The sequence below is a fragment of the Sceloporus occidentalis genome, unplaced genomic scaffold (genome assembly GCF_023333645.1).
Source record: "Sceloporus occidentalis isolate IW3139 unplaced genomic scaffold, rSceOcc1.0.p SCAF_5, whole genome shotgun sequence".
NCBI lineage: Eukaryota > Metazoa > Chordata > Lepidosauria > Squamata > Phrynosomatidae > Sceloporus > Sceloporus occidentalis.
The window spans coordinates 52610652-52638374 of NW_028316985.1; the positions used below are offsets into that span (position 1 = coordinate 52610652).

A 27723-nucleotide genomic window follows, 5' to 3' on the forward strand; every position below is an offset into this window, starting at 1 on the left:
TTGTAAAAATATGTTGCAGGGCGCCAGAATAGAAGGTTGAGCGCCTTAGTTGTGGAATCTCCGCGGGAGAAGAAGCAGCAGAAGCAGAAGCGGAGACAGAAGAAGAAGGAGAGAGAGAGCCATTTGCAGCCACCCGCCAAATGCCCCTCAGGTGCGGCTGTGCGGGATTCGAACTCAGAACCAAAGCCTTGAGCAGACAGGAACAGGCAGCCGCCAGAAAGGTAAGCCTTTCTCTTTTTTGTTTATGGGGCGGGAAAATGGGAGAGGTTTGCTTCCAGGGAGGAAGCTTTTCCCCCCATTTTCTTTTTGCTCTTATTTTCACATCGTTATATATTTATATAATATTTATATAATATACATATGCAATATAAGTATATAATGTATTGTATTATATTTATACAATATACAATGTATTTGTACTATATTTATATAATGTATATTATATTAACATAGTATAGATATAGCATATATTCTCTAAATATAATATAAATATATATATAAATATAGTATAAATATATTATATGTTATCTAAATATAATATAATATTATATATTATCTAAATATAGTATAAATATATAATATAATATTTAAATAATATATAATATATTTACACTATATTTAGATAATATATAATATATTTATATTATGTTTACATAATATATTATATATTTATACTATATTTAGATAATATAACCAAACCACCCTACTCTGAAGAAATCTGGCCAAGGAAACCCAGGACAGGGGTCACCATGAAGTCAGGAAGGACCTAAAGGCCCACAACAAGGAAGGAAATATATATATATATATATATATATATATATTGATTACTTTGTATAATTATAATCATATTAATTAATTTCAATTACTTTTTTTGCCAAGAAAAACCCAGGACAGGGGTCACCTTGGGTCAGGAAGGACCTGAAGGCCCACAGCAAGGAAGAAAAATAACATTGATTAGTATTTCTAATTATATTTTATTTGTATTAATTGACCTTTTTCTTCCTCATCGTGTGCCTTCAAGTCCTTTCTGACTCATGGTCCTTAAGATTTCTTCAGAGGAGAGTTGGTTTATAAAATAAATGTAGTATAATTACTATATTTTATATATATTTATTATATATGTATTTATTATATGTGTGTGTGTGTGTGTGTGTCTATTATAACCAGAGGTCACCTGTCCTGGGTTTTCTTGGCAAGATTTCTTCAGAGGAGGGTTGGTTATTACACACACACACACACACATATATATATATATTATATAATATGACAGGGGTCACCATGAATCATAAAGGATTTGAAGGCCCACAGAAAGGAAGAAAAAATATATTAATTGCTTTTTTCTAATTATAATATATTTATATTAATTGACCTTTTCCTTCCTCCTTGTGTGCCTTCAAGTCTTTCTGACTCAGGGTGACCCCTGTCCTGGGTTTTCTTGGCAAGATTTCTTCAGAAGAAGGTTTTGTTTTGTTGTGTTTGTTTGTCTTTTATTTCCCACTGGCTTTCCCAGAGGCTGAGAGAGTGTGACCAGTGGGGGGATTCGAACCCTGGTCTCCCACAGTGTTAAAATGCAAACTTTCCCCCAGTATTTAATACATGTATCTCAGTTAGATTCTTCATCTTCTTACAGCATTCCACTACATTGGTGTCATGTGAGATCCATTCTCATATAAAAGTCATGAAAATAATGATTTATTATTGTTTTATAAATATTTTATTTATATTATTTATGCATTATTGTTTTATAAATAATAATGTTTTCGTCCTCCTCCTTTAGGTCTTCCTTGGCTGAGCCAGGATTCGAATTCAGGCCTCCTTGTTAATATAATGGGGAGGGCGGGAATGTCCTTCTAGCTAGGTACAAGGGTCACTCTCCTGCCCTCTGGCTGCCTTTCCCTGGTGGGCCCTGGGTTCAAAGCTGGCCTTCCTCTTCCTGAAGTCCTGTGCGCCAAAAGTAACTGATCCTGAGGCTTGAAATCCCCAAATCAGATTCGCCAGAGGTTCCCTTTTGCCTCTTGCTTCCCCCTCTTTTTTTCCCCTTCCATCCAGGTTCTGAAATCCCTTGGATACTTTTTACATTTTATTATTATTAGTATCCCACCACCATTGTGAACTATATAAATCTGAGCCTTTTTAAAATTACTTTAATGGTCTGAAAAAAGCTTACATTATGTTGTTCAGAATCTGCTCATATTTGTTTTGGAAGACGCAAAGGAGATTGGGAAATTATTCTTTGTGGTGGGGAATGATGTGAGATTTTTAAATTACTTTTTTAAAATTGTTTTTATGAACTATATGATAGCTTACCTGATATTCCTACAATTTACTCATATTGTTTAGAAAAAGGCAGTGAAGTTGGGATTATTGGGTAGGATGTCTTGAAAATTATTATTGTTTGCGGTGGGGAACCATCTTAAGATTTTTAAATTATTTTTATGATATGTAAAATAGCTTACCTGATATTCTTAAAATTTACTCACTGTTTTGGAAAAGGCATGGGAGATGGGTGGGGTGTCCTGAAAATTATTGTTTGTGGTGGGGAATGATGCAAGACCTGGGCCTTTGAGAATTATTTTTGTGATTTGTAAGATGGTTTATATTATTCTTGAAACCTGATATTGTTTTTGAAGAGACAGAGCAGATGAGATGATTGGGGGAGGGAGAGATCCTGAAAATAAGATATATATATATATATATATATATATATATAAGTTTGTTTATGGTGAGGGTGATGTGAGAAGTTGAAGCTCTTGTGCAACTTTCACGTTTGTTTTTTTGCAGATGGAGATGAACTGCTTAACACTAAAAGACCTGATTAGCCCCAAACATACAAGGATAGATTTCATAGATGAAGACAGGGAAAGTGCACAGAAGGTAAGAAAAGAGAATTAAATGCCTCAACTCATAACTTTTTTATTTTTTTAAAAAAAGAAATCTCTTCATAGTGATTAGGCTTTTTGATTTAACCTGCATTTTGCTTTATCGCCTTACGTTTCAAGTTAAGGTGGAACGGATACATTCAAAAATGGTAACGCTTCGCTATAACTTTGAAACTCCTCACTTATTTTATGTATGATTACTGCTCCGTGTAGTTTATTGTTACTGGCTCCAAAATGAACAAAAAGTAATTGTCCAGCCATGTTGTTCCCCACAAACTAAGTTCTTAGTTTAGGCCCATGGCTTCCTTTCGGCTCTTAATTTTACAGAAAGCCACTTTCCCCATTCCTTCCTTTTTAATGAAGCAGGGAATCATTTATTCGGAGCTAATTAATGCAAGCTTTTGCAAGATGCTTGCCATATGGGGATGGGATTATAGACAGTCTTGACAATGAATCCTAATTGGCTAACAGTTTGCAAGAGATTCCCTATGTTCATGAATCGGTGCAAATGAAACAGTGCTTATTACCAGCATTCTGGCTGAACAAAACAGTCTTTTATGGATCAGTATCTCAGTGTCAGAACAAACACCATGAATCTGAAGATCTATTCCTGATTCAATGGAAAGCAATGGAATCCTATGCAGTGTCATCTTAAAAGTTCATTGTGAAGGCCACAGTACAGTTGGCCCTCCATCTTTGCAGCTTTGATTTTTGTGGATTTGATTGTTTGCAGTTTTGATTAATATGTTCTCTCTAGGAATCTCTAGGTCCTTCAGTTCAACTCTGCCAGAAGTTGACCATAGAGTTGTGCTGAAAAATCTAGAACTTCCCAGAGAAAACACTTCTCTAGGCATTTGCAGGTCCTCCAGCATAATTCTGTGATCAACTTCTGGCAGATGTTGGCCATAGAATTGCATTGGAGCAACTGGAAATTCTTAGAGAGGTGTTCTCTTAGGTAAAAAGAATAGTGTTGTTTTTTTATTTGTAGTTTTTCCACATTCACGGGAGTCCTTCACCCCTAGCCCCGGTGAATATGGAAGGACTACTCTATATGTTACATAGGATATCCTTATTACATTCTTGCATGTGGGGTTCTGAGTTTGATTTGAATACTAGCATTGTGGGAGGGGATGCTTAAGATTTTTCCAACCTCCCCGCTGAACCTGCTGTTTACTAAATGGGGAGTTTAGAATGTTTAGAATATAAATAAGCCTTTTCCTTTTGCCGTTGCAGCTTTTGAGGTATAGTCTAGATCGAGAAAACAACACAGGGATAGAAGAGAATAATGGAGGATCACCTTCTCTCCAGGAAATTATTGTCATATATGAACACAGATCTATAAACACACATATTCATAAAGCTGAAACAAAGGGGAAAAACCCAAAAACATTTAGCCAGTCACTTCTTGCAAAACAAATCTGTTTGCTCTAGCAGCATTTCCATAAAATGAATGAAAGTAGGTATTACAATTTTGACTTAAAAGAAGTAGACTAACCATCCCTCAAGTATGCAGTGGGCCCTCGCCATACGCAGGAGATTCATTCCCCCCCCCCCTCATATGGGGAAAAATGTGTATGCTCAATCCCCATTGGTTTTAATGGGGGAGCGGTCTCATGTTCGGTGCTGCGTGCACACCATTGTATTTCCAGCGGCTTAACCTTCCGTATAAGGTTAAAACCGCATATAGCACCTCTAAGTATGGTGCGGGCATGATGTATTTATAACAAAGAAAAAGAGTTTCCAGACATTGGTAAAATTTACTTGTGGCATATGACAAGGTGAAAAAACAGAAGGAAAAAAAAGATCAGTGTATATGAGTAAGCAAATAATATATACAGTACGCGTTGCCTTCCAATTTTCTACACTTTCATTGTGGTCATAGATAAGAGAATGTTTGTACCAAAGTGCTTATTACTGCAAGTGGCTATTAATAGTAAAGGGAGAAAATGTTTATACAAACTTGCTTACTAGTGCAAATATTATTCAGGTTGCACAAGCACATTTGACTCTCTTGATGTCACTCCTTATCTACAGTAGATCTCTCAAACTAGCCAAACAAACAGGCAGTGCAAGTTTGACTACTGAATGGTGTGATATATTTCTTTCAGTAAAGCTAGGCCAAGGCTTTAGCATGAATAACTGCACAGTTTCAGTGTCATAAATGTTCTCCATTCTGAGATTTAAGTAGGAAGCACTGCAGTTTGCACTGACATGGCAGTGTAAGTGGTTCCTCATTGTAGAACAAAAATAAGGTGGGTCACAAATAGACATGATTAATAAGAGATGAACAGGACAGAAGCAAATTTACTTGTGCACCATCCAAAAGACTTTCTAGCTCTCACAAAACATGATTAACACAGAGTTCAGTGCAAGAAGTCTAAGATGGTTCAGAGATGTCTGATGTGCATGGCATCCTGAATATACAAAAGCCAAAGTTAATGAGTGTTAAATCCTTTGCAGATGAACTCACCAACAGGTTAAATAATACATGGACCAATGTGATGTATTTTATCAGGGATGAGCTGTTAGTTCATTGCAGAAAATTCCTTCACAGTGTTTTTGCCATCGCACATTGAAACATATCTGCAACTCTGAGGGACAAATTTATTTGAGGGCTTGTCTACATTTGCCAGAATACTCTGAGCGGCCCCTGGAGTATTTTGGCCCCCAAATTCACCTCCGGATCCTTACTTGCTGAAGACGATGGGCTTCTGTGGTCTCCACAAGGCACCAAGCGACTTGGAAGTGAGGCTGAGGGACCAGTAGCTGCCCACTGTTGCCTGCCTTTGTTGCATAAACATGCGGCCACCAGCCCCGGAGAATTCAGAGTATAGGGCTAATGTAGACAAGTCATAAGTGAAAGTTTGAAAGTGGAGCTTTCTGCTTTGTGAGGAATAATAAAATTTCAAATCCTGGTAAACTAAATTAGTTCTGGCTTCACTGACTGGTTACTTTCTTTAACATTACATTTATGCATTCCAGGTTCTTATTCTCATCATGCACTAAGTAAATTGGCAATTTATTTTTAACAGTTAAGATTTTAATCAAGATTTGTTGGCTTTATATGCATTCTCATTATGTCTTCCACAGTTTAAAAATTGTTGGTTTTTTTGCTAAGGATTTCAGCATTTAGTCACTTAGAACAGATGTCAGACATAATTTCTTGGTTAGTGTTCTGCTATGACCAAAAAACCAGCAGCCAGGATATGGTTATGAAATTGGCGAGGCAATATTCAGTGTACTGAATATTATGAACACAGTAGGCAAAGCTGCATTATGTGTATTTTTCTCACATATTGTGGCCATCAGAACCTGGAATTTGGTTTTTCTCCAGTCAATTGTGTATCAATGTATAAATCACTATTTTCTCTGTCCTTTAATGCTATGATGGGGGGGGGGGGGAGCACTAATATTGTAACCACAGAATCCTGCAGTCTGTGACCACATAATAGATACAGATGTACATAAACACTGAGCATTGCTACTTATTCACAGAACTGTGCAGCCTTGTCCCCACTGCTGCTATATGGGTAGAATATGTGTAAGCAAAAGGCATGTCACTTTGAAGGGTTGGTCTATTTTGAGGAGATGGATTATAAAACCGTGGGAGTCTATATTGTGCCTGAAATCTAAAATACACTGCAGAAATAATCTAGTTTGAGACCACTTTAACTGCACTGACTCAGGGCTAGGGAATCCTAGGGACTGTAGTTTATTGTGGCACCAGAGCTCTTTGACAGAGAGTGCTAAATGTCTCACAAAACTAGTTCCCAGAATTCACTAGCATAGAGCTAGGGCAGTTTAAGCAGTCTCAAATTGGACTATTTCTGCAGTGTGTTTTGGACCTGAGTTGTCTACCCCCTTATATTCTGTCTGTTGAGCTTAGGGTCATAGATAGTGGGTGCAGGTTGTTCCAAGTGCATTTCTTTATGCCATACACTCATTCCCCAAAATGACTAAAATTAAGCAGTGGAGTGAGGGGCACTTGAAGTTAGGTCTAAACATGACCTCCTTCATGTTTCAAGAGTGAGGTTTTTGCCTGTTTATTCTCATGGAACAAAATGCAATCTATGAGGTACTGAGCAAGCCATTGCTTGCTATGATATTAGAGTTTGGATTGATGCTGGGACCTGGAAACTAGTGTGAGAAACAGCAGCATTAACTGGTCACTTTGCTACCTCTTAATTGTCTCTTAAATATTTTTTATTATCGATAGGAAAATATATTTGATCGACCCCGGATGACCCCAAAGACTCCCATGAAAAATGAACCCATTGATTTATCAAAGCAGAAAAGCACTGCCCCTGAGGGAAGTCCAGTTACACCTGTTAAGTTCACTGACAAGCCCTTGACAGAACCATGGACTCCCACAGCTAACCTCAAGATGCTTATTAGTGCAGCCAGTCCTGACATGCGGGATAGGGAAAAGAAAAAAGAACTCTTCAGACCAATTGAGAACAGTGAATTTAGTGATGCTTTTCCTGATTCCTTGCAGGTAAGAGACTTGTTATAGTGAATGTGTTTATGGTTACAATTAAACTTAACTATATATCTGCTTAAATGTAACATTTTCTATCTGTTTAGTCATACAAGACATAGCTTTCCTTCTTTTTCATGTAATGATATGTGTTCATTTCCCTCAGAGTTACTTTATATGATTTGAAGAGGATCTACTTTTCAGCTGTATAAAGAGCCACAGCTTGTCCTTAGAAGCAATATACACTTGAATGTGCATGTGCACACATATGCCTACAGTAGACTTTTGATTGCCCCATGAATTTCAAAGGGTTTTTTTTTAGGCAGGGAATACTGAAAAGTGGTTTGTTTGTTTCTCCACCTTTCTCCTGAGGCTGCCTTGAGTCCCATGTCAGGAAAAGGTGGAGAAACAAACAAATCACTTTTCAGCTCCAGACCAATGGAGACAAGAGGTGCTTTGCCATTGATTTCCTCTGAAATAAAACTTACAGCACCTGGTATTCCTTGGCAGTTCTCCATCCAAGCACAGTGAGCCCTTGGTTTGCTAAGATTTGGTTCCAGGGCCCTCGCCCCCATAGATACCAAAATCCATGGATGCTCAAGTCCCATTAAATACAATGGCCTAGTAATGTGGTGTCTGTTATATGACTACAAAATATTTTAAAGCCATTGATGCTTGAAACATCTGTGGACATAGCCTTCCACATGTTATGGACTACAGGTTTCAGCATCCCTCACCATTTGCCAGGCTGGCTGGAGCAGATGTAAACTGGAGTCCAATAACATCTAGAGGGCTAGTAGTTCTTCAGCTCTGACCTTTCAGAACTCCAATTTTTTATGGCTTGTATAAATTCTGACTTGTATTTCATTTTACTGGTGGAAGTCCAAGTCAAATGTATCATAAACATATGTGGCACTTATAATGGTGTTATTAAAATGTAGGTGCATCTTTTTCTAGTGTGATGCTGTAGAGGATGGAATAGCTGATGACTATGAAAAGCAGAGACCCAGCCGAAAGCAGAAGAGCTTAGGGCTGCTGTGCCAAAAGTTCTTAGCCCGTTATCCTAGTTACCCTTTATCTGCAGAAAAGACAACAATATCTTTGGATGAAGTAGCTTCTAGTCTTGGTAAGTATGATAGAAAATAATACTGAAAGCAGTAAGGAATATTTCTAACAGACTATGTTTTTTTTTTTTTAAAAAAAGCACTCTCTACTAACCTGCAGGCCTTACAGGCCTTAAGCAAATTCCTCCTGACCATTTCCCATCCATTTCAGTGGAACATCCTGGAACAAAGATGCTGGTATATTGTTTTTATGTTGTCTGTTTACAAGAATAAATCTAGAAAGCATTAATGTGGAAGAAAACATAGTTGAAAGGGGTTAGGAATGAGTAGACCCAATGGGTTGGGCTCCTTACACATGTGTTCATTCATAAATCTGTTCCCTTCTATTCCTGCATCAATTTTCATTTTTTAAAATATCAGTCAGTTTTGATCATTTTTTCATGAAACACACTTTTGATGAAATAGAACTTTTTTTGGTATACATTTATTCATTAAGTTCACATTGTAGTACCTTTCTTGTGAGCTAAAACCTGCAGCGTAAAATAATGAGTAAGTATAATTTGCATTCCAGTCTTCCTATTAGTATGGAAAATCTGAATTAGAACAGTTCTTCTAAAAATGCAGACTGAATAGAACTTTCAGGCATCCCTAAAAGTGATATATAAACAACGGATTGAAGGAAATGCACACGATGCATACAATAGTAGCTGGGACCAGGGTGGTTTTTCTTTATTTGTTTTTATCAAAATTATAACAACAAAAGCTATCACTTTAAAGTGGTCACTCTGTTTACATCTTAGCATAAAATCACAGTGATATACACAGTAACTGAAAGTATTCCTCACTAGTATTTATTGACAATCGCAGCGAAGGAGATACTTTCTATATAAAGTACTGTGCCCATTGCTAGAAGTGCACTTGTGGCACTAAATCAGACATCATATATTATTTAACTGGATGTTATGTTTTGAAATCTTACAGGTCACAACAACTATTATATATGGTGCATATACATACTGTCATAGGTAAATAAATTACCTAAACACAATTACTTGGATGCACATTTCATTATAACCAGAAGATGTTCTATGGAAATTAAAAAATTATGGGGCAGAAGGCCTGGTTTATAGGCAGCAGACTCCAGTTTCAAGCCCTGGAATTTTTTAATTAATAGAACAAGGGAGCACCTCTGCTGGGAACCTTGGAGCAACACTGCTGGGCATGCTGCTTAATATAGCACAGCTTCTTACATTTTCTGTTCAAGTAAATCAGCACAGATCTAAACGAGCTGGCTTTATATCCCACGAAGACCCATGATGTGATCAGTGCAAATCACAACCATATACTCCAAACAGTCATTTTTTTCATGTTAACAGTTGCCAATTCATTAGCTGGTGGCCAGCCTGATGATGATCTCTTTCTTTAGCTAAGCTGGTTCTCAGACAGCAGAGAAGCACTTTACTGCTAAGTTTGTACTCAAAGTCTTCTCAGATTGGTAGAACCTATCAGACCTTGCTCTCCTGCTGGCACAGCCTTCAAGAGCCCAGGGTCTCCTCTGCACCACAGCCAGACAACAGAGTAGGACTTCATGAAGGATGGCTATTAATATGCATGTATAAAGTTGTTTTTTATTTTTGCTATTCATATAGCAGACTTTCTTAAAATAAAATTTTGACAGTGTTGTTTGGGTAGATTTCTATATTCCTTTTCAGTAGCAAGTTTAATGAAAAATGTAATGAAAAGTGACAGTATCAAGAAACTGCAGAGCACTAAGTCATTTTTACTAAATGCTTACTATTCCAGACCTGTTGCTAAGGCAAGGTATCAACAGAACTCTCAGCCTACACTTAAGTGCCTTTTTTTTAAACTGTTCTGTAAATTAACATTAATGCTGCCATTCATGGCTTAGTCCATGGTTGCTAGCAGAGCAACAATACTTTGTCCTGGATGTAAATCTTCACAGGAGGGTGAAAAAGTGGTGGGTAAATTTGCAACACAGATTCTGGGTAACTTGTATGCAGGTAAATTGCCTACTCACATCAAGGTCATACGTCAAATGAAAGATATCTGTCAGAGCAATAACTTTACCATGTTTCCAGAAGACAGCAGTCCCACATCTTCCATATACTGGGAGACTAACTCGTTGTCCACAATTGTTATTGTTGGTGTAATAATTCTTAAGTGCTTTTATTGCTCGATAATGACTGCTTTAGTACAAAGCATGATATACTCTCTTGCCCCATCAGCATATTACTAGACTACAATCAGCTCTAAATTCTTTCTGAAGAATTCAGTGCAGTTTAGCAGTATGCCTTGGTTTACAAGGATAATTTATGGATGTTTCCACACAGATTTAAGGATCATCACAGACTTTTAAATGCTGTTACAATAAGTCTCATGGAAGCCCATGCTGTTTTCAGCTAAGCAATGTTATACATTATTTACCACAGAAAGGGAGGAGGAAGATGAACAGAGACCATATGACTGCATGGACATTGATTCAATTCTACAGAAGACAGTTAGCAACAGATGCTCTAGTGCAATATGGTTATTGCTTGCCTTTTAAGTATTTGCATAGGTGACATTGATTAACTTGGTGACTGTATCCAACAACCTATTCTTATTTTGACTGTTGTTCTGCTACACTGTGCAAAACTTCAAGCTAATATAATTTATTTATTTTTAAAATGCACCTAAATGAACTAAGAAATAATGTGTGTCCATCCACATGTGAAAACATACAAGGACTAGTTATCTGTATAGGCTTTCTCATGCTGAAGCCAAAAGTGGAACCAAGTGCCTGGGAATCAATACTGTTGGCATGGTTACCATAGTTAGAATCAGATGCTGGAAAACCTCCAGGAAAAAAGAAAGCTACAAAAATGTAGATGATCATGCACATTTATGTGCTCTTATGTGCATTAATCAAGCAAAATAAGTTACTGTCCACATGAATAAGATAAAGGGTTCCTTTAGTGAATGCTTTGCAGTCCAGTGTATGCACCCTTATTGTTTTGCTGGGGTTTGATAGGGTTACTCTTAAACAGTTGTGTATATCAAAGGTGGGCAACTTCTTGGGGGTGAGAGTTCCTCATTAAATACTCCCAAACCAATACGAGCTGCACATCACCTCCATAGCTAATGTTTGCTTTATAATTGTTCCTGCACTCTCCAAAAGTGATGCTGGCAGTAAAAGGCCTCATTTTTTTCTGAAAGAACTAAATAGCCTATAGTTTGGGAGAACAGTAAAACATGGGAGGAATCATGCTATCTGTGAGCCAAATTTTACCCATTTCTGTTGAACATGATTGTAGACTATGCCAACTGTGGCAATTCCAGGGTCAGTTACAGTCTTTTAAGCCATTGCATCTAAAGCTGTCTGACATGGGTGACCAGTAATTTCCCCTATGTGCTAGGGATTGGTACCATATTTGTATCCAGATTTGTATCTTTCCCAGAAACTACAGGGGCCAGCAACTAATGGCTCAGGATGCAGCACTGGCCCACAGACCACCACTATATTGAGTGGCACATTGTTAAGTGAGGCTATTGCACTGCACTTATGTGAAGAGGTATTAGGTACTTTCTTACATAAGCAAGGAAAGAATACTACACAGAGTTATACCAGTATAATCCCCCCCCCCCCCCATCCAAAGTCAGAATAGGAAAGTAAAATCTGGTAGCCTTCCTTAGAAACAAACAGACTTGCCTGAAATAAGGTAGAACTTTATATGACCCAACAGCACTATATTAGTTCCCTGTTGTCATGGTCAAGGCTTTTAGGATACCATTGTGCTAGGAATTTAGAACTGTCTAGAAGACAGAATTAGTTGTAATTTTTTCTTCTGATTGACAGTCACGGTGGGTAAGTTGAGTGGGTGGGATAATTTCTTCATCTACAAAGCATTTTGTTTCAGGCTGGTAACTCATCTTAAACATTGTGATAAGAGGTGACACATAGGAATGCTTCTTACAATTCTTTTCTGGAAAGTGGTCTCTAAGGGACCAATTTTCTGTTGTAATATGACATTATTTTTCTATCTATGTGAACTAAATCCATTTCAACCAAGTCAAAATTGTAGCTCTTTGACATGTGTTGTGTATGTTCTGGTATTGATAATACCTAGTAGATGTTAGAACCAGTAAGTATAATTATTTTCACCGTTTTGGAAGTCTGAAACTGCATTACTTGTAATCTTCTAAGGAAATTGATGTTATGCTTTAATTCTCTTTTTTTGTTTTGTTTTTGTCTCTGCATCCAGGAGTTGAACGCAGACGGATTTATGACATAGTGAATGTTCTGGAGTCTCTTGATCTTGTTAGTCGAGTAGCTAAGAATCAATATTGTTGGCATGGTCGCCATAGCTTGAGTCAAACTCTGAAAAACCTCCAGGCAATAGGAGAGCTGCAAAAGTATGAAGAACTTATGGCTTATTTTCAACATAAAGAGCTACCCCTTGAGTGTAGATTTGGAGAGAATAAAAAAGATACCTTTTTAGATTTCCAAGACCGACAGTTGATTGACTTCTCAGAGACAGATTGTCCGTCTGGTAAGTTAACTAAGTACTGGCAAAGTAGAGACTCTTGCTGTTATCAGTGTAAGAAGTGCATGTGTTGCCATTTTTAATTTTAAACAAAATTATTGTACCAAAAAAAAAAGCTCTTGTAAGACAAGTTTCCTTTTTCCTCTGTTCATAATCACCACTTGTGTCATTGTTCTCACTGTCCCAGTCCACCTACATTTGGTCTTTTTCTGGCTGCTTTTGCTGACCTCCATTTTGGAGCGTTCTGAAACATAACCCCCATAGTCTGAATTCACTCTTCTTTGCTCTAGTGCTCTGCATAGATAAAACCTGTCCAGAATGTCTCATTTTCCAAAGCAGTTCCTCAAGATAATTATTTTATTGTCCGTTCGTCTTTCCAGAAGAGAGTTAAAAGTCCAACTGTCCATCTGTTAACAGACAATTATTTTCTGCTCATTAAAAAAAAAGCCATGTTTTCCAACAAGGAAATCTTTCTTTTTTAAATCCTACGTGAGAAAGTTTCATAATGCTTTCTGGCTGTGATAGAAGTAACATGCTGAGACTTGAATTGTGTTTGTAATACAGCGACTGCAAACAGCAGAAAGGACAAGTCATTGAGGATTATGAGCCAAAAATTTGTCATGCTGTTCCTCGTATCCAAAACCAAGATAGTCACTCTCGACATAGCAGCAAAAATATTGATAGAAGAAAGCCAGGATACAGCAGATCACAGCAAGTTTAAAAGTAAGAATTATTTATGAGAGGTGAATAATCATTTGGTTGCTGAGGGGAATAATTGCCATACAGGAAGAACCAGATAGCAAATTTGGTGATTTAGAGTCTTCAAGGAAGTATCTTCCAAAAGCTTAATTGTCAGGTCTCACAGGAGCCTAGTTCAAACCTTGGGATGCACTGGAATTAGGGTTGAAGGTTGTGTGTATGCACTCCTGAATACTTGGTCATTGTGTCTTGAAGATAAATGATTATGAAAGTAGATGGTAAAATGATAAATGGCACCATCTCCAAATGAAATTTATTGTCATGTATTGGGTTATTAATATATTTCATAGAGACTGCAGTGCTCATGGATTAAAATAAATGTGTCCAAGGTCTGGTTGTTTTTTGATTAGCTTATATAGTGGCAGACTGTATTCAAGGACTACAATATAAAATATTGGTTTTAGGCATGTTTTTAATCAAGTACTATGTATTGGGATGCAGTGGCTTAGTGGTTAAGACGCCAGTTTTGATGATCGGAAGAGGCCCAAGTGCTGCATAATGGGGTGAGCTCCTATCACTAGTCCCAGCTTCTGCCAACCTAGCAGATTGAAAGCATGCAAATGCAAGTAGATAGATAGGTACCACTCCTCAGTGGGATGCTAACAGCGTTTGGTGCAGTCATGCTGGCCACATGACCACCAGAGCAGTCCTCGGACAATGCTGGTTCTTCAGCTTAGAAAAGGAGATGAGCACCGCCCCCTGCAGGCAGTTATGACTAGACATTCATGTCAAGGGACTACCTTTACCTTTACTATGTATTAGTGCTTCATAGATAAATCCTTTCATTTCTGCGTTAATTTCACTAGAGAGTCCAGCTACTTGTCAGAGTAAGACTACATCTACTCACCCCAAAGAGTTAAGAAAGATTTTATTTTAATACATGTTCCCCATATTTTTCAAGGTTTTGGTAGCACTTATTTTGCCTGAGCAGTTAGCATTTTATTTAAATGTAGTCTTCATTTGAACTTAAACGACTTTCCTTTCAGCAAAGGTACGAAGATTGTATGATATAGCCAATGTTTTGACAAGCCTTGGGCTCATAAAGAAAGTACATGTAACAGAGGAGAGAGGACGCAAGCCAGCTTTCAAGTGGATTGGCCCTGTGGAATTCACTGGAGACAATGGTAATTATGAGGCTGTACAAACCAGCGTTATTCGCCAGCCTCAGGGCTTAGTTGGGAGCATGGCATCTGCATGATGCACACCCTGACACTGCCCTGATACTGCCATCACACTGTGCACCTGACTGCATGGCAGGCGGTGTCACAGCACTGCTTCCAGATTTGATGCAGCGCCAAAAGGAGTGCCAGAAAGTGCCACCATGGCAGCAAAGGCATCTTTTTTCCGGTGTGAAAAGGGAGTGGCATTTTGCCATTCCTTTTAGTGTTGGGAAAAGGCCGGATCAGGGCCACAGCATGTAGTTGCAGCACCCCTGATCTGGCGCTGAAGGGCGGCAGCAAGTAGCAAACACAGTGTTTGAACTAGCAAGCTTATATACTAAAATGAAGTAGTAGACAGACACAGAGAGGCTGCAGTCCTATAGATGTCATATGCACATATAAATTCCCAGATACATGCAGTTATTGTTTGGGCTGTAGTGCAACAGACATTTTCAGTTCATGGTTGAGTAAGCAGAGTTCCTCAGGTGTAACCATTTCCCATACATTTTTGATGATGAATAACTATTTGTCACTGCCTTAAAGCTACCATTTTATTCACCATAATTGCAGGAATAGCCATTGCATGTTTCTGCTTACACAGTGGGGTAGTAAGCAGTCACACTGGCATATATGCAACACTTGCCCAATGTCTGCATCCAGGGAAGGGTGGTATAGCACAACCATTGTGTAACTAGTTGAGTGTAAATTTACATTCCAGAAGCATGATGTGGAACATTGGCCACAAGGTTTAGTAAATAAGTAGCCTTAGCACACAAGTTTTGAGTGTTGGACTACAACTCTGTAGACCAAAGTTTGAATCCCCACTTGGCCATGGAAACCCACTAGGTGACCTTGGGTGATTAACACACTCTTAACCCCAGAAAACTCCATGATAGGGTCACCATAATTTAGAAACAACTTGGAGGCACACAACAAAACACTACAATGATTAAATTATTTTCAAAAGCTTAGAACAATTCCTTTGTTGCGGGGGGGGGGGCACTACAACTACCCATGCTAATGGAGGATTCTAGGAACTTCAATCCAAAATAAAGTAAAATAAACAATTTGTTTATTCCCTGACTAGCTAACTGAACAAGAATGCATTTATTTAGGTGACATAAAGATGGACCTTTCAGCCTGTGCTGCTTTAAATGAAGTGAAAAGGACACCATATATTCCACACCAGGCTTGTGCTGCTAAGAAAGAGCGGTTGTCACGTCATGCTTCCTTCAACAAAGTTCAGTCTTTTGATATGGTCAAGAGGAAGGTCAGCTCTGAGCCCAGCAGCCCACGCAGAGGGAGGCAAGGTAATTGTTATAGAACTTGGTCTCTAACAACAATTCTCCACCTATAGCTTCTAGTTTACATCCATAGATTTATGTGTTTATTTCTTGGTAAATCCATTCCTCTCCATCATCTTACACAAGGGTGTGTTTCCTTTGTTAAAATTTGGCACACAAAGTAATGCCCTCTAAATAGAAGGGGAAAATAATATTTTATGGTTGCTGGTAAGATGGAATTCACTGGAACAATCCAATTTACAGTACTTTGACACTTAAGCACTGTAAAGTTTTTATAAAGTGATTTGAAGGTCTTACTAGAATTCTTTGACAATGGAGCCATCTCTGCATGGGGCACAGTGTATAACATAGAGGGGGCCTGGTATATTAAGTGTTCCAAAAGCTGTTCACAGTCATTTGGGTAAGAATTCTACAAGAGAATAGAACTGAGCTTTAAAATTCAGAGGATTCACTCTGAAACCTTGGCCACAGTTTCTCACTATGCAAGCCATGGAGCATCCTTTTCCTTTGGTGAACGTAGCAAGCCCTAGCGCTTCTGCCAGGCTTGGACTTGAGAAGAGGAATGAGATGTCATGTCACTATATCTACAAGCCACCTAGGCACCTTTAAAGCACAGTAAGACTTCAGGGACAATCCTACACACTTTCTCCCAAGTTCAGTGAGGCCTGGTACACACCGCCAGGATGAGATGTCCTGGCGGCAATAATAGGGCTCGGGACCGCACGCCAACCGTATGGTCCCTAGCCCTACTACGTGCGGGCGGCACCATTTCAGTGCCACCTTGCCCACACGGTGTGTGTGTGCGCATGATGTGTGGGTGTCACAGCACCCACACGTCATGCAAAGCCCTTACACTGTTGCAAAAAGGAGCCGCTCTAGGTATTGCCAGGCGGTTGGGTTGCTGCAGACCAAAAACAGGCACTTACAGACTGCCCTGAAAGATACTGCCCCTATGAGAACGCATTCATGTCATCATTCCTTTTGCTTCTCAAAAGAACTGACAAACACAGCCCTTCTGTGCTGTAAGAAAGGATGGTCCCTTTCTCAACTCTTACACTCAGCAGGAACCAGTTAGGACTTTGGAAGCACAGTGCAAGATAGGTTGGAGTGCTGGAATGGAGCAGATTATTGTTCTTGCACTCACATTGTATTTTCAAGGGACTTGGGATTCCTCCAAAGCTCAGTGATCCATGGCAGAACATCCTGGCAAGCATACAAGTTGGCTGACCACCAAGATCAGCCAAAATTTATGAATTCTGCATTTTTATATAGATTGTTCCGTAAAGTCATTTAAAAGGCAAGATGTCAGTGTTGAGAGGATGACAATAATATGAAGTATTGGGGAAAGATAAAGAAGGAGACTGTAGCTGTCAGATAATAGCTTTAACACAAAGACATGTTGCTGGCCTACAAATAGAGGCTGTGGAAAGGAACAGGAGTTATAAGAGTGCAGAAAATCAATAATTAGCTGCTCCTGGTTCCTTGTGACAATAGTCATCAAAGAGATTGCAAGATACTGTCTTGTCCTTGACTTTTCACTTCTCTTGGCCATTTTTAAACCCTCCAGCAAAGACCCAACTGAATGTTTGTGCTCTTCAAACAGTACAAAAATAAGCTTCATCAATAGTAATTAATGAAAAGTTCCACTTATCCTTCATTCCTTAGATGATTACCGCTCCAAAATGATAAATCTTGCATCTGTTTGCTGCCAGAAGATGGAAGATGACACAAGGTATGCTGATATTTATGTCTGATAATCCATTAAAACTATGTTCTACATTAATACTTGGTTTAATCTATCAAGTATGACTCTTGTGTATCTTATGCATGTTAGGAAAGGGGTCTGTACTTAATATATGAAGTGAATATGAATAATCAAGAGAGAGCATATGAGTCACAGAATTTCATGAGGTAGAGCAGCCATTACCACATGGCTACTCCATAATTGACTAGATTCTGGCAGCAGTGGCTAATCAGATGTGGACTCTTGTTCCTTTCATGATCCAATGGGATTGCTGAAGTCTCCGTTGAATTTTTCATTGGTGTTGAAACATGTCATGTTGAGATTAAGCCAGTGGTTTTTCCATAAAGGTCTCTGCTCTTTCCTTCTATTCAGCTTCATTACATTTAAGCTGAGGCCCCACAAGGTTCCATCTTATCCCTGGAGATTTTTAATATCTGGGTGAAATCATCATTAGAATGTGATGCCATCAATAGGCTGGTAACAGCTAGTTCTATTTTTCCTTGTCATCTCACTTTCCTTGAGGGAGCAGGTGCATGGGTTGCTCTAACTTCAGTGAAGACTCAGGTGACGTAAACTCACTTTGTTTGGCCATGCTCTATTTACATCCTGATTGGACTACGGCAATAACCTGGAAGTTTCAACTGCTATGTAATATGGCCAGAATGTTGAAAGGAATGACTAGATAGGCTCATACTACACCAATCCTAAGGGAGCTTCACTAGTTCCTTATTTAATTTGCTTTCTCATAAATGGCGTAGGACCGAAGTACCTGAAAGAATACCTCTCTGTATGCCAGTCAGCATCTTTAAGAAGACATTCGTCTTCAATGTCCTTAAAACATTTTCCTTAAATTCCTTCTGTTGATAGCTACAAGTATTATTCTGGAATGCTTTTCCTGTGGATATGTGACTGATACCAATCTTGTACAATCAGCTTTCCGTATCTGCAGATTTGTCATCCGCAGATGGCAAGTCCACATGTGACCGATATCAATGGTGGCATGTGCACACATCCCACCACCATTCAGTTCTGTTGTCCCCAATGGCATTGTAGCTGCATGCACACACCACCATGGGACAATGGAGGCTGCCCCAGTGGTGGAACAGCTACATGCACGTGCCACCATTGGGGACACCACGGGCTTGAGCATCGGCAGATTTTGGTATCCAGAGGGGGGGCAGAACAGATCCCCGTGGATACTGAGGGCCAACTGCAATTGTTTCTGTGCCAAGTCAAAATCTTTGTTTATCAAATTACCCCTGTGTGCTTCATAGTTGTTGTTGTTGTGTCCCTTATTTCTGACTTATGGCACCTACCATGAGATTTTCTTGACGAGTTGTGAGATGAGGTTTGTCATTGCCTTCCCTTGTGGCTGAAAGCATGTGACTTGCCCAGGTTCATGCAGTGGGTTTCACGGTTGAGCTGGGAATTGAACCCTAGTTTCCAGAGTCATAGTCCAGCACTCAAACCACTATGCCACACTGGCTCTCCTTTATAGTTTTTTTTAAATATTGTTCCTTTATGTTTGCATTATTTATTTTTATTATATGTTCACTGTTCATCACCCTGATAGCTCTTGATGAAAGGAAGCTTATAAATATTCAGACAAATAATAAATAATGTATCCAAACTTAGATGCTTAAGTTGATGAGGCTAAGAAGAATTAAATGTGCCATGGTTCTAATCTGTTTATTTCATCTTTGTAGTAAAAGTTTGGAAGCCACGAAGACCCTGGGCATAATTTCTCCCTTCTCTGCTCTTCCTGTTTCTGGAGATTCAGACTGTGATCTTAAGGCCTTACCATGCCTCCCCTCAAATGCTACCTCTGACATGTCAGAGCTGTCTCTGCCCAGTGAAACACATGACCAAGCCCTGCCACTCTCTGATCCATCAGCTTCCAAAGCAGAGACAGGGAAAACCACTATGCTCCCCAGTCAACCTTTTATTTACTTGCCATCTTCATCACTTTATATGCTTTGTGGCAGCCTTCATGACAATTTCATAAGGGAAAGTCTTCAAGAAAAGAGAAATGGAGATTGTAAGGGCCAGGATTTACCCTGCCTATCAGATGCTTCTGTGTCTCCTGTTAACAGTCGGAAGAGAAATTCTCAGAGGTGCATGCCTTCAGTTGCAAGTTCAACTACAGAGGAACCTACAACAAAAAAACAAGGCATGGAGCAGAATGAAGGTCCCATTTCACTGGTGCTAGACAAGGTAAGAGAATTCTTTGTTAGGCTAATTTCCAGGTTTCTTGCTCATGGTCACAATGGAGGGAAATGGAAGGTGGTTCTTGAAATAGCCTTTCGGGAGGGCAAAATGAGGGCATTCCACGCCATAGGAATTATGTTTCCCTCAAATGAAATTTGCGTTCAATCTAAAAAAAATTTTTAGCACTGCAGTAACTTTAATTTCACATGATCATTTAGAAATACAATTGAGGCATCCAAAGAAAGAGAGCAAGCAAAGTTACCATGGTAATGTGAACACAGTAAATAGTAGAGTTTTAGGTGTGAACAGTTTTTCCTGTCTTATTCTCTGCAGTTCTTGAAATTTGAGGAGCTGAAGGGGGAATGCTCTCATTTTGTCTGCCCTGTAGATACACCCCTGCTTAAGCCAAACTGACTAACCATTTTTGACCCCCCAAGTCTCTTACTGTATACATGTATATATAATATGTGCTTCCAGCAGTATACACAAAAAGGTGTATATTTCTTCACAAAGTAGCCTTCATAGTTTGACATGTACACTGCAAATCAGTGTAATACAGCAAAATATTCACAATATGTCATTTCAGTGAATGCCAAATCGATTTCCCCAAGAACACTTGGATTAGTCAAATTTTGAGCAGGAGCTATGTGTGTGTGTGTGTGTGTGTGGCCAAATCATTGCAAGAAAAATATAACAGTCCCTCTCTGCAGCATCCAGTCTTCTGGTTTTTTATTGTTGTTTCTTACCCAGAAACAGATGAGTAACTTATCCCATAATCAGCTCTAGTTTTTAGCTTTTCGTGGCTAGATAGAAGTTGTACCATAGTCTTTTCTTAGGGTCCCATAAGGCTGCATCTCTAAGAAAAGGAGGATGATTTGTGTTTCTCTTTGTTCTTTTCTTAGAAGACTACTAAGCCTGTGAACACAGAATCTTCCCCAGATCGTAACTGCAGTCCTCTTGACCAACTGAGAGGCTTTCAGCTTAAATCAGGAACTTCTGCTGCTGTGGAAGCTGCCATAAAAGACACAGCTAAATCCTTAGGAGCATGGGAGCAAGACAGGTGTAAAGAGCTGAAAGAAAACACAAAAGAAAATGAACAAACCTCACAAGAAAATGACAAACAGCCCTCCCTACCACAGTATTTCTGTGTACAGCCTGCAGCTGGTAAAGGCCTCTCTGAAAATTCACTCTTTTAACATTAACCAGAATATACTTTCAAACAATGGCTTGTATCCATCTAGATTCATTCAGTCAAATTTATTTATTTATTTATGGGATTTATGGCCCATCTTTCTCCCAATATGGGATTCAAGGTGGCTTACAATAATTTAAAAATGATAAAACTTGTGGATTAAAACAGAAATCTAATTGATTTAATGGGTCTTTGACTGAAAGAGAATTTAAGCCAATGCCTTACAGTACAGTGGTTGATTCCTAGATTGACATTTCAATCTCATTGTAGGGTTTTCAAAATAAAATACATTTAGGAGTGGCTTACTGGTGCCTTGCTCTGGGCATCAGTGACAACAGTTATCGAAAATGCCAGTGCTTTTGTTCATAAGATATTCTCCACGAGGCTAACCTCCCACTTTGTTGTTATTTTGTGCCCACAAGTCATTTCCAACTTAACCTATCCCAGGTTTTCTTGGCAAGATTTGTTCTCAGATGTGGGGGTGTCATTGCCTTCATCTGAAGGAGTGTGATTTGCCTGAGGTCACACAGTAGGTTTCCATGGTTAATGGGCTCCAGAGTCATAGTCCAGTGCTTAAAACACTTTGCCATTGCTGGCTCTCTAATAATCTCTTGGCGGTCTCTCATTCATAGGGTCATCATAAGTCAAAACCAAAGAAATGACACATAATAGCATCAAGGCATTTCAATAGACTGATTCCAGTCTTATATACATTTACTTGGCAGTAAGTCCCATTGGATTCACTTGGACATACATCTGAATAGTTGATGTACAGGACTTACACTGTTCAACTTTAAAAGAACTACAATAGATAAGAAGGGAGAGATGTGATCAAAGCTCTTGATTTAGCATTGGGCAAAGAGGGCTTAATCTTTTCCCAGTGCCGTTTCTCCAACCTAAATCTTCTTTACAGTAGACCTGTATCTAGAGCTGTTCTTGCCCTGCTGGGGACAAACAAGTTTGTTCCAGCAGAATACCATGCTTGGTCTTCCTTTAGAAAGAGAAAGAGTTAGAACCACAGCCCAAATCCATTCCTACACCATCAGTCCTTCTCTTTTGGAAGGGAAAGGGGACTGTTCTGTCTCCCACATACTTTCTTTAGAGGCTGAGAGAATGTGAATAAAAGGAGTCACATCATCTACCTCTGGGTCATTCAGTCTGCTTTCTGAAAGTGCTAGCAAGTTGTTCCCTTCTCCTTTTGTCTCTTGTCTTTTTTAGATTGTAAGCCTGAGGGCAGGGAAATGTCTAATTAACAAATTGTAAGCTGCTTTGATAGCCTTGGCTTAAGAACAGGGTATATAAGTAAATAATAATAATAATAATTAATGCCTTTTAAAGAAAGAGTTCACATTCTCTGAATTCCACCGCATGATAATTTTAGATACCAGCCTCTGTTGTATAATGGCAGCTATAAACACTTCTATCTCCTGACTCCAATTCACAGTCTGAAATGATATGGGAAAAAAGCAAACAGTTAATAGTGGTCAATTAATCTCAACTTATTCCTAAACCTCACTTCTTGAGAGAAAAAGACACTGGATATCTTCCTAATTGCAATATCTGCTTCTGTTCTTTCCAGGATTAAATGGTTTTAATTTCCTGTTTCCTGCCAGCCAAGCTCCTGGTCCTGCCAGCCTACCTTCAAGCCATTTGCCTTCGCTTAATGTTCCCTGTATGATGGTTCCATCTACAACGCTGGCACCATTCCCTCTTATATATTCTCCGGCGGCAGCAACAAGCCAAATTTCTTCTGCACCTTCTGGCTCCTTCCCAAGCATTGCATGCATGAATTTTAGTATGCCTGGCCTGACATCTACAGCACCTGTTTTCATTGGAACCCCAGCAGTTGTTACTCAAAATTCATCACAGATACAGGCCCGGGAATTGCACCATCAAATTAATTCAGCTGTACAGCTGAGCTCTGTTCTAGGATCTGCTTGCAGCTCTGTCAAAGCAGATTCAGCAGTTTGCATGGGCCAGCCAGTCACCCTTCTGAAATTGCAACAGGTCAGAAAGCAAAATATTAGTCTAATGGAGGATGTAAGATTCATATGATTGGCAGTGCTTCAAAACATGTCTGCTTAAACTGTTAAAATGTCCCCTCTGCATTAATTCTTTCCTTTTAAATAATGTTGTTAGATTTTCTTGTTTTAAAGTAGACATTAACTGTTCATTTTTAATTATATCACATTTTCTCTGCATTAGATACTGTTCAAAAGCTGGGAGAGGGATCACAATAAATAAATGCAGCTTCTGGCTCCTCCCCCAAACTGATCAGCACTTGTTCTTATTTTAATGCATATCCAAACCAGACTAGCTCCTAGTTGGATTGGTGTTCTAGAGAAAAAAAGTCCAATTCCATCAGTATTGGTATCATTGCATCATTTCTTCTTCTGTGCAGTTCAGGACTTCTTTTAGTTTAAATTATTTTTAAGAGGCAAAAAAAACCCCACACTTGAACTGGTTTGTCTCCTTTTTTCTTTTTTTTTTTAACAAATAGCCTTCTTCAACACCATTGACTCCTAAGAATATGCGTCCTACACCCCAAGAAGCATTTTTCAAGACACCCGGCAGCATTGAAGATCCTATTGTGTGGCGAAAAAATGAAGGTAACCAGAGCAGAACAGCAAGTTCCGTTCAAAGAAGATTAGAAATCTCCAGCAGCAGTTCTGACTAATCCAGATCACTGTCAAGGTGCAGTCAGTTTAAAACAGAGCCTCATAGTTGTTATAGAAAAAATCGGTTATTACATTACAAAGGGAGAGAAAGAAACAAGGATCCCCCTAAAGGCACACTTGCCCACTGTGCATTGTCTGTTAACTTTCTCTCAATGAATTATCCTAGTGGTGTAATTATTAATTCCAATTAGAACTCCAATTGTGCACAAGAGTGCATTGGATCCTGTCTGATGAGTTTTAAGAGGAGAAATCGTATTTGTGATGGGATGTCTGAAATGATTTTGCAGTGTCTGTTCCAAATCCAAAAAGGGGGAGCTGGTTAGCACTTATATAGGGATGGGACACTCTTTATGAAAACTCTATTTATCCTGTGTCTGTGTGTGAGGTGTGCCAGGAGGACCTCTAAGTGAAGTAGTGTAGCAGCTGCTACTTCACTATAGTGCTGGAGTATGCTTTAGTAGAAATCATTTGCAACTTCAGGACAAAAGACTTTTGCAAATTACTTGAATGTAACTGATAGATGTACAGTTTTACCTGCACTTGTTAAGCAAAAGTCTAATAACTTGAGGCATATGGATGAATGTACTCATGTGAAATAATTTAAGACCAAAATAACTGTGAAGTTTAAAATTTTTCAGTGGGGTTTGCAATTTTTCAGTGGGGTTTGCATTAATGAATGTGGCAGTTTCTCTAGTACTTTTTTTTTTTTTCTGCAAAAGCTAGACTATCACTGGCCGAAAAGCTTGTTCCCAAAACTAGAGCAGCCCACCAACAACTTGGTGCTCTCAAGATATATTGCTTGGCAACTTGCAAAATCCCGCAACCAGAGGTTGAGGGCACCAGGTTCAGGGGCAAATTGCTATACGGATTAGCAGGTTATTTCAAGAATTGCAGTTCTCTGAAAAGCAGATGGTAAAAAATCATTCTGTGTTCTAAATATGGTCTACATATATATTTTAGAACTAAATTAGAGCTCCATTTATGGCACTATACTCAGTGCTTCATCTATAATTATGCCACAGTCTCTGCAAAGATGACCCTTCTGAGAAATTACATGTTTGACTGATAATTCCTATAGCACAAACTTGTATAAATTACACAAATTAAAATATCCAATTTTCATTAAAAAAGTTTAGTACAAAATTTGTGACATGAGTGGCTGGTAAGGTCATATGGCAAGTGGGACAAGAAGAAATGGGAGACTTCTTACCTAGCATAAAAACTCCAAAATTGTGGATCAGCAAGCCAGTGCAGTGAGATTAATCTATGAACTTAATAGAAAGAAGATGATACATGCTAATTCAGAGTTTCCAAACTTTGGCTGTTGGTACTTGGGGGCAGTTAATACAGTGCGCCCATGCCATATGTGGGCGCACTATATGCGGCTTCCTGCTTTCGCGGAAGCCGTGCGACAATCTAAACAATGGTGTGTGCACCCACACCGCCACCGTGACACGCACTCCATTGTTTCCTATGGGGCGCAAGCATAAGCGCATTTTCCCTTATGCAGGGGGGTCCAGCATACGGAGAGGGCTCACTGTATTTTCCAAATGTAATTGGGTAGTATTGACTTTTTAAGTTTACTTCACCAATTTAATGGCACGTTTTAAAAGAAAATCCATCATGTTACCTCTACATTTGTAATCAAGTGAACGGACAATTCTGCTGGCTTTAAAAAAAATATCTAGGGATGACTTTATATTGATGATGTCTGTTTCCTGAGACCAGATACAGTTTCTAATCTGTCATTTTACAGACTCAGGAATATGGCACAGTGTATGTTTAAGCTGAATTTTAAATAATGAAATATGTTATCTAAAAAAATTAAGTATGAATAATTCTAGTGGAGCTACAGAGGCAGTGGGACATACAGTATCCTGATGTTAGTTTAATTCAATATGAGCCTTACAAAGTGGGTAATAAGACTTGAGTTTCTTAAATCACAGCAATAAAAATAATAGGAATTTAAAAGATGCAAAAATAAGACCCAATTACTGCTATAATTTCCCCCTTTTTGTTAGTCTGTCACAGCAAAATCAAGAAGCTCTTGTGCTAACTTTAAAACTAACTCATTTGTAATGACATAAGTTGGATGTTCTATTTCAATCTGCGTCTACTTGAAGCTTATGGCATAAGAAATGTATTAGTCTTTTAGATGCTACAAAACTGTTCTTACCAGTTACTGTTAGTTTTTGAAGTTCTCAACACTACAGAGTGTGTGTTTATGACTTTCACCTGATACGTTATTTCATACATACACATTAAAATTTTTCTGAGTTAAGTAAAATTTCTGTTAACAACACAATCATTGCAGAGCACAATGCAGCAGGCTGGTAACTTATTGGAGAGCCTACTTCTTTCCATCCAGCCCAAAACAATTTGGGTTTGAAATATACTGTTCCTCTTAACAGAAAGATCATAAGACATGCCTGCTGTCAATCAGCCTTCCTTCTTCCATGTGTACTCCATGTGGTTATAAAGGAGTGGTACTGGAAGATGAAGGCTGGTATAAATCACTTTCACAAACATTATTAAAAACCATATGCCACTTCTCCCCACCCTTGGCTATCCTCCAGTGTATCTGTTTTCATGTTCAGTACCCAAGTCCTACTTTCATGGGCACATGGTTTTGGTCACACAGAATAGGAAGGGGAAATGAAAGAGGCAGAGTGCGTTCTTCCAATGGCACATCTCCTCTTGATGAGCATATTTGTTTGCATCCAGCTCCACAAAACTATTTTGAGTAAAATCAAATCACCTTATGTGTGAGAGACAAATCTCTGTGAAGTGTTACCAATGTAAAATTGGGTCTGTGGTAGGCACCATTTACTTGGCAGAGAGTGGAGGTTTATTTTAATTATAATTGGGCATTTTGTCTCTAGGTTAAAAGGTTAGGAAAAGCATCCTTAAAGGTTTAAAGTGGACATGATAATACTGCCTAGCTGAATGAGCAAGACAGTATAGCCTGTATGGATCTGGTAGTTTTCACTCATGAACCTAAAAGGCTTTTAGGTTGGCATGAACATGGAAATCAGATCTGGGGTTAGATCAAAGGAGGCAGGACCTATGGCCCTCCAGATATTGTTGGTTTTGAATTTCCAGCTTGGCCAATAGCCAACACATCTAATCCGTCTATCAATAATCCTTGGAAAGATGTAAGTAGAAGCAATGAGTGAAGCTGCAGAAATTCAATGAGGCTCTGTGCCTTCAGTGCTGGTGACCCAAGATATAGTGGTGGTCTAAAGTTTATAACCCTCCATTTTGTAAAATCTCTGCATGAGAAAATTGTGTGAAAGGCAGGAAAATAGTTTGCACTGATGTAATTGTGCATGCACTAATTTGTGCAGGATTTCAGGACTTCTAAATCTTCATATTCTGGTACTAAAATGTTTGCAGGGGGAAAGTGTGTGCACATAATTTAATATACTTGAATCTACCTACAACGTTTACATTTCTCCATTCCTTTTATAAAAGGTGCTATTTCTATATTTAATTTTTTTTGTAATGTAAAGCTGCTTCATGTTTGTAACATTGCACTGTTAAATTACTTTGATATTAATTTTACAACTGCTTGTGGCTCTTCTTACTGATTAGAAATGGCTTTCCTTCTGTCCTAAGTTCTTTGCTATATTCTGCATATAAAACTATTATGAGCACACACCATTGTTGGGGAGGGAGTGTGGATATTTTTATACTTTCTATTAGAGGACTAAT

General features: G+C 38.7%; 1 protein-coding gene across 1 annotated transcript; it reads left to right on the forward strand.

The window, feature by feature from the left end:
• On the forward strand, positions 1-27723 carry LOC149312152 (transcription factor E2F7-like). Its single transcript, XM_089524059.1, has 13 exons — positions 1-221; positions 2782-2874; positions 7096-7374; positions 8314-8482; positions 12683-12970; positions 13529-13687; positions 14710-14847; positions 15999-16193; positions 17853-17919; positions 19638-20145; positions 21042-21303; positions 22911-23338; positions 23832-27723. Exons 1-13 carry the CDS (start codon positions 141-143, stop codon positions 24006-24008), a joined length of 2844 nt encoding a protein of 947 aa, XP_089380185.1. The 5' UTR covers positions 1-140; the 3' UTR covers positions 24009-27723.

Coding starts and splice junctions, on each gene's coding strand:
- LOC149312152 (XM_089524059.1), top strand. CDS start 141: ATGCCCCTCAGGTGCGGCTGTGCGGGATTCGAACTCAGAACCAAAGCC. Junction 14,848..15,998: donor GGAATTCACTGGAGACAATG/GTAATTATGAGG, acceptor GCATTTATTTAG/GTGACATAAAGATGGACCTT. Junction 17,920..19,637: donor AAGATGGAAGATGACACAAG/GTATGCTGATAT, acceptor TCATCTTTGTAG/TAAAAGTTTGGAAGCCACGA.